This window comes from Mesoplodon mirus (genome assembly GCF_964341445.2).
Source record: "Mesoplodon mirus genome assembly, chromosome: 14".
NCBI classification, from domain to species: Eukaryota; Metazoa; Chordata; class Mammalia; order Artiodactyla; family Ziphiidae; genus Mesoplodon; species Mesoplodon mirus.
The window spans coordinates 1,718,275-1,726,334 of NC_138990.1; the positions used below are offsets into that span (position 1 = coordinate 1,718,275).

The following is an 8,060-nucleotide window of genomic DNA, read 5'->3' on the forward strand; positions in this document are numbered from 1 at the left end:
TTTTCACCCTTCAATATAACTGAATTTGAAAAGATAAATGGGGGGATGGGATGGGGAGAGCTAGAAATAGAGATTTAGAACTTCAGAGTCCAATGTCATTAACATGTCATTGTTTGGAGAAGCTGGAGCAAGTATGTGAGCATTCTTCGACTATTCTTGAAATTGTGGGTAAGTTTGAAATTATTCCAAAATTAAAAGTGAAAAGAAGAAAAGCCAACAACATGTTGCATCTGGCACCTGGATCGCCCATGGAGGGCAGTGGCCTCTGCCCCTGCTGGGGTGTGGGGAATGGGAGCGGGGACTGTGGGCTAATGCTTGGGGGAAGCCCTAGGTGGGCCCTAAAGCCTGAAGGGCTGGATTAGGGACCAAAGTGAGGACACAGAGTAGGATTTGAAATATCCTGGCAGGGTTCTGAGTCAGTGATTCTTGGGAGCTTTTTAAAAGCTCACTTGGGAGCTTTTTAAAAGCACATGCACCCAGGCCTCAGCCCAAATCAATGAACTCAGAATCTCTTAGAGAAACCCAGGGATTGGTATTTATAGTACGTCTACAGGTAAGCATAAATGTTCAGCCAAGGCTGAGAACCACCACTCCAGGGAAAGTGAAATGGACCCTCCCCAACAGTGCCCTCATGGGTTTCAGAGGTGAGGAGGGGAAGGGATCGTCACAATTGGCATGTACTGAGTGCTATTTCCCTTAGTCCACACCTTTCCTAAAGAACTACCATTTTACAGACTGGAAAACTGAGGCTCAGAGAGCATGTGTGAGTGAGTCAGTCACACAACCAGGAAGGTGCTGAGCCTAGATTCACACCTTCCCCATGTTGATATTTTTAATTTACGTGCAGGAAAAGTGACCCTGCTGTTCTAGGAGTTGTGAAAAAACACAGAGCAGCGATTCCGCCACCATAGTCATGGTACAGAACAGCTCCATCACTTCTAAAATTCTGTGCTGTCCCTATGTAGACAGCCCTTCTGCCTACCCCAGTCCCTAGCAACCATGCTCTGTTTTCAGAGCCAGGAATTTTAAAAACCAGGACTGACCAACTCCTGAGCTCTGCTTGCTCCCAAGACACAGGGTCAGTGAGGACCCAGTGTTAAATCCGGCTGGATGGTTTTCTCCCTGACCTCATCTAATGGCTGGTTCTTGGTGGTGAAAGGACAATACTCATAACTAGCTACTTGGACCCATTGCATCTATTAAAAGTCAGTGTTTAATCTTCTCCAAAGAGCACATGTTTTGCCTTTGTTTATCCTGAACAGAACCAAACTTTCTAGACTTTGCTTTAAAAATTCTAGATATGCCGGTATACTTTATTCAGTTTGTTAGCAGAGAGATTGGCAGCTCTCAGAAATGGGGGCATGGGGACACTTGGTCTCAAAGTGTAATCCCTGAATCAGCGGCATCAACATCTCCTGGCAATCTTGTTACAGATGCAAATCTCAGGCCCCACCCCAGACCTTCTGAGTCAGAAACTTACCCAGCACCTAGCAGTGTGGGTATTAACAGCCTGCCAGGTGATTTGATCTAAGCTCAAGTCTGAGAACCACTAACTTAAAGAATAACTGTAGTTCTCCACCCATGGTCCCCATCTGGCTCCCCACCACAGCTGTCACAGGCTCTGTGCCTTTGGGTCGCTGGTAGGCATCGCCACTCAACTGAGGAGAGGCTGGATGACAGGAACCAAGATGGGTGGGAGGTGAACAATGGTTTGGGGGAGCTTTGAGAATGTTCCAAAGATACCAGAAAAAGTTCCTGAACATAGCTGACTGAGAGAGGAAAAAAAATTGTGCCCCAGTTTGGGGCCTTGAGCCCACGGTTTTCTCTGAACTCTCACCACAGATCCTGGGCCTCATCATCGTTCGAAGGCTTCTGGACCTCATCTTCTCCCAGCATGATTTGGCCTGGATTGACAACATCCTTCCAGAGAAGGAGAAAAAGGAGGCAGATAAGAAGAAAAGGAAAGGGGCCCATGAGCACAGTGACGAGGAGGTGGGGAGGATGTGAGGCCTGGGCTGATGGGAGGGATCAAGAGACCCTCCCCCCACCTCTGCCAGGGCCGGGGTGGGGAGGCTTCTCAGGTAGCCAGGAGCGATTGCCTGGGCCCCGTGTCAGTCTGGTGTGCTGAGATCGTGTCTATTCATGTGAATACCCTCAGGGTAGGCCAGAGTGAAGAGCCCTCTCATCCAGGAAAAAGTCAGTTGGCCATGCCTATTTTCCCCCATTCCTGTGGGCTCTTGGGGCCATTACAGCAGCAGTGTAGGTCCCTGAGGGGACAGGGCAGAAGACTCAGCCCCGTCATGGAGGAGGCTATGAGGACTGACCTCCAAAGAACACAGCAGGCCCAGGGGGAGGGGCCTAGTAGGGACTCGTGAGTAGACTGGACTCCTGGGCAAGTGGGAGGACTGGGGACAAGCCTTGCTTGGGCCTGTCCACAGGGTCCTGAGCAGAGAGGTGGGGGAAGACGCACGTGGCCTCCTGAAAGGAGGGTGACTACATTCCCCAGATGCCTGGGGCCTCTCAGTCTCAGTGGCCCCATCTGCCCCTCTCCTCTCCCATGCTTCCTCCCCGTCTCACCCCAAAACACTCAGGGAGTCAGCAGACAAGAAGCCAGTCCACAACTTATAGTAAATCACAAAATGTTCGTGAAAAAGATTGTCTAGTTCAAGTGTTCATGACAGATGATGAAACTGTCCCCCAAAAGGGAAGTGACTCACCCGAGATGGACGTACAGGCTACATGTCTAGGAGGGAACTGAGGAAACCATATTCCGACTGTGAATCCGATCATTTCCAACACGCTAAGCCGCCCATGCCCTTCCTAACAGCATGCCTGGCTCCCAGTCTCCCAGTTTGACCCAAACCCACATCCCTGCCTCCACCGTGAACTGTTCTCCAAGCAATCTTGCCTTTTGCAGATCAAAGCTGCTCATAGGCAAGCCCTTGCTGACTGACTGGTGACGATTAAACCATCTTCTGATGGTAGTGACAGGCCAGAATTCCCCTGGCCCTTAATTACTGTCCTCTTCCCAGAACGTAAGAGGCCCATAATCCCCATTCACATGTTTTTCATTGATGATATGTTTTGGCTGTGCTGCACAGCTTGCAGGATCTCAGTTCCCTGACCAGGGAATTGAACCCTGGCCACAGCAGTGAAAGCCCAGAATCCTAACCATAAGGCCACCAGGGAACTCCCCCTTGTTGATGATTTAGATGATTTGCAAAGTTAGGTTCTGAGAACAAAGAAACTGAGAGTCTAAGTGCCTTTTAAAGACAAGTATTATTCTTTCACTGATTCATTCGATAAATATTTGGGTGGCTACCTCATGCCAGGAACTATTTCAGGGGTGGGAAAAAGCATCTCTGGTTTATATGATATATTCGATGGAAAAACGGGATTCAACTTACATAAATTCATTTTATACACGTCTTCAGCTATTGTGTGAGGTTCACTCCCAAGTGACTGGTTACCACAACAGTTGAGACTGTTCTGATGAGTAACATTCCTGCAAGAGTCTGTCCTTTCTAGTGTCCTCAGCGGGCCCCAGGGTAACTGCAGCACCCACTGTCTAGTCTGGATATGAGGAGGATGGTGGTTTGCACACTGTGGACGCATGTATTTTCCATCTTGGCAAGAAAGCCAACACTGTAGTATTGGTGGAATTTATCAGCTTTTCCCACTGTCTCTCTCCAGCCCCAGTTCCCTCCTCCCTCAGTTATAAAGATTCCCATGGAAAGTGTCCAATCAGATCCCCAAAACGGTATCCACTGCGTTGCCAGTAAGTAAAACACATGGTGTCTCTCCCTTCCTACTTACTACTAATCCTCCACCTCTTCCTCAAGGAACTTTCATCTCTAACTCAGATCTATTGCTCTTAGATACTAAAGGACTCCTGTGCTAGGCAGACTTCAAAAAGAACTGGGCTACAAGAACTGGAACTCCAACCATATGGAAGCCCCAAATCAAACCATGTAGACTTCAGCGATCAATCTTCATCAGTTTAGGCAAAGCCCCTCTTTCCCCCCTTACCCCTAGTGCCCTCAGATGCCTGTGGCACCACCTTGCCCCCTCCTGCATGACCTGCTGAGCCTCTCGTGTCTGCCAGTGGTTGTTGAAATGATTGAGAGCTCAAAGCCAAGCTGAGTTGTCCCCTTTAGGAAAACATGTAGCATCACACTGGGATTATAAATTAGTCAAGGTCCTAGTGGTTGGGCTGTGATTCTGTATGAATCACAAGCACCTTCCACATGTTGAAAGGGAACCTGCCTGGGAAGGATCAGATGTGGCTTATGAAGATCTTGGGGGATTTTATTGCTGCCTTTACCCTCTTCCAGCCTCAGCTTCCTATTGGTGGATAGTCCTGTCATCAAGAGAACACAGTCTGTCCTAGGAGTAGTCTGAAAGATGCCAACATGGGTCCTGACCCTGGTGCTCCTAAGGGCTTGCCGCTTTCCCCAAAGGCCCATACTGGGGATCCTGCCAGCCCCCACAAGGGCCCTTCAAGGAAGGGCTTCCCACTACATTCTCCTCCAGAAGCACCTCTTCCTTTTGAATTTCTCACGCCCTTCCCCCTTCTCATTTGTGTAACCTCCATCGCCTTTCTTCATCTTCCCTGGCCCTCGCCATGCCTCCCGCCCACCTCTGGGTGAAGGAATAATTGAACCGGAAGCCACCTATCTCTGTGAGGCCCCTGTACTCCTCTTGTGTAGTACTGGCCACGGGCTTAGGGAACAGAAAGGAGAAGACATGGGTGAGGGAGGCACTGGAGAAAGAGGGTATATTCTCCAGAATAGCTCTCAAAGCTGCTCCATTTCTTACACTTTAATTTTCTTGCCAGGACAAAGATCTTCCAGTTGGAGTTACTCACTCTGATTCTTCCTTCAGTGACTCAGAACTCGACCGCAGGTAACGGCCGTGAGATAAGACTCTCTGAGTGTTCGATAAGGGCCTAAGCAATGGCTCTGAAAGCGGAGGGACTAGGATTTCCCGGGCTAACCAGTGTCTCAGTGAAAGGCCTTTGCTGGTCCACCACAGGACACAAAGGCACAGAGCTGATTACTGAGCGTCAAGTAACAAATCTGTCCTCTTATTGACATAATATGATTACAACACACAAAGGTACTGAGCTTTAGAAAAGGAAATTATTACAAAATATTAAGTAGAATGAAAATGGAAAGTAAATATTGGAAAAGGAAAACAGAAACTAGACGTGATTTAAGTATATATTATTAAAAGCCAGGATGAACGAACTCTCAAGATCAAAACACCAAGCACTCTAATACTCTGTGGAGTAAAATCACAGCATGGTTCATATGCAAAGGTCAGAAAGGGTATCAAGGAAAGCTAACTAAGTATCAATGATCAAGTGGAGATAACAACAGTCAAGAAAGGATTCAAGGCCCAGGTTCCAGGAACTCCCATGCCAACCATGTGATTCCTTGCTGTTCTTAATGAGAAGCCACCCTCAAAAAAGGTGGGACTTGATGACTGAAAACAAGGGGGGGATCAAAAACGGAAAAGAGTAATTCAGAGGCAAGAAGGTCTGCCTCGGTCATTACTAGGGACGATGGTAGGGGCGTTCCCACTCCTACAGTGCGCCCTAAGCTGGACAAGAATCACTGTGCTACATCCGACAGCAAAAGCACGGGCTATCCCAAGACTAGAGGTAGCTGGCTCCAGGCGGAGATGGGACTCACCTGAGAGATTTTAGGAAACATGTATAGGATCTTCTGAGTTATATGTCAAAGCTGTTATCACACTGCCAGGATGAGAAGAGATTTATCACCAGTATAATAAGCCTCCCTAAGCAGCAGGCCCAAGACTACTGTGTCGCATGTCCAAATGACACCTCTGCCTGCCTTCTCATCCCACCTCCCCAGTCAGGGCTCCTATGCCCTTAATGCCACAGATTTTTATAAATAAATGTGTTAAGAGAAAAGCACTGTCTATCTTATTTTCATTTTAAGGTAGCCTACACAAAATTAAATCTCTAATTGCTCTAATTTCAGTTAATGGAGAGAGAATTTGGTCCAGGATAGGACACTTCCAAAAACCTGTTAAAGTACACAAAGCAGGGGACAAGGTCAGAAATGCAGAAAATTTCATAACTAGTGATGGCACCTCCCAACTATGCTGGTGTTTTACTGAATCTATGAAAGTACATAGAAGTAAAGACAACTAAATGGCAGGATTCCATTTCAGTGAGGAAAAAACTCAGCAACATGATCTAGTTTAACAAAGATTAAGCATCCATGATCTACCAGGCATGATGCTTAACCTCTGGGAATATAGAAAGACAGGCATGTGTACCACATGCCAAGAACGGAGCACACATAGAGAAAGGACAGGCATCTAAGGGAGGAATCTGCCTTACCCAGAGAATCTGGGAACAATAAATAGGAGTCTTCCAGATGTACAGAGTAAAAGAAAAACGAGAGAAAAGAAGGCACTGCAGGTATTGAGAAAAGGTCTGAAATATCACACAGACACAGGGCAAAGAACCCAGGATGGATGGGGCAAAGAGCAAGCAGGCAGAAGTTTGAGCAAAGAAGGCTCTTGTCTCGCCAGGCTAAGGAGCTTGAATTCTCTCCTTTGAACAGTGGGGAACCACAGTCAGGTTCACGCTCTAAAAAGTTCACTTTGGCAGCAATGTGATAAATGGGTTGAAAGGGGGTGAGGCCAGTCATTGTGACAGCGGAAGGCCAAGCAGATAGGATACTGCTAGTTCCTGTGACGTGTTAAGAGCTCAAAAGCAAAGACAGAACGATTTGCGCTAGCGCCCCGTTCTGGGGGATAAGCGTTAAAGAACACCAGATCCCGGATAAAGCGTCTGCCCTCTTCTCTTTCTCATTCAGCATCACCCTGCACTTCAAAATCTCCTGTCCAGCTTCACCGGCCTTCAGCTACTCACAGAGCCCAGTCTTCATGGTGCCACAGGTGAAGATAGAGATGGAGCCAGACTGTGACTTCACAGACATGGAAAGACATGGAAGAGAAGCGGACAGCGAGACCACCCTCTAGGAGGACGGACGGGGCACAGAGTGAGGGCCTGGTTTAGTCTTCACTGTGAGGGTCTGGGCCAAAACCCTTCACTTTTCCAAACCTGTTTCCTTATTTACCAAACAGAGGGAGTCATTCTGCTTGATAGAAGACTGGACAGCTGCTGATGAAAAGTACTACCTACGTGCAAAGTTCTCTACTTCCCTCTGTAGTTATGAAAATAACTAAAGCTAAATGTTACACCTTATTTTAAAATGCAGTCCAGCATAGAAATTATAACATTTCTTTTGAGATGAAAAAATGCTTTCTCTCAAAACTGTAGCTAAGATAAAGGGGCACTAGTCAATTTTTATTTAAAACAAATATCAGTTAAGTTTTTTTTTTAAGCTGAGATTTTAAATTATCTAGATGGTCTTAAAACAACTTAAAATACTCATACTTTAATAGACCAAGGTTGGAAAATTTGTTTCGCAATTTTGCATATTAAAAAATGCTAAAAAGGACCTCTTATCTCTCCATCCAATTCAGTTTTCTAAGGGTCAAATGACAAGTTTGAACTATCTGCATTACGAGCCTTGTTCCAGCACAGAAGTGTGACTGGGCTTTTCCAGATTGAAAGCTATTTCTGAAAGTCTGGTCATGAAAGAACCAACATATTGGAGTGGATATTTTAAAAACAAAATAGTTCCTGTTAAAATGAAATCTCAAATCACATGGCAAATCAACAAAATGATCCTTTAACTTAGTATCACTGGTTTTTCAAGCCCAGAATCACATTTCATTACGCATTTGGGTAGGTCTTTCCTGCAAGTTTTCAATGGCCTGATTCCCAAAGTCAAACTTGCATTCACATTAATATTGCATATTAGGCAGGGCTCATGTGAAATTTTGGAAGACTAAAACTCTGTAATACTAGTCAGACTAGTACTTTAAAGGAATAATTAGAAACAAATTGGGGAGATTTAAAACCCGTTAAGAGTGAAGCAAACTCTTTTCCTCATGAAACTTAAGATCAGCCTTCTTATCTTCAAGTCACATTTAACAAACACCAACCATGTTTA

General features: G+C 46.1%; 1 protein-coding gene across 2 annotated transcripts in view; it reads left to right on the forward strand.

Moving 5' to 3' along the window:
• The window catches only part of SLC4A5 (solute carrier family 4 member 5), a 95,884-nt gene extending 88,437 nt beyond the window's left edge, over window positions 1-7,447 (forward strand). The window contains exons 23-26 of one of the 2 annotated variants that reach the window (XM_082641801.1): window positions 1,843-1,992; window positions 4,838-4,905; window positions 6,855-7,040; window positions 7,126-7,447. In XM_082641801.1, the coding sequence (XP_082497927.1) occupies window positions 1,843-1,992; window positions 4,838-4,905; window positions 6,855-7,020 (384 nt within the window). In that variant the 3' untranslated portion in view covers window positions 7,021-7,040; window positions 7,126-7,447. Of the gene's footprint in view, window positions 1-1,842; window positions 1,993-4,837; window positions 4,906-6,854 lie in introns of both variants that reach the window. The other variant, XM_082641800.1, reaches the window with a different exon arrangement.
• The last annotated feature ends 613 nt before the right edge of the window (window positions 7,448-8,060 follow it).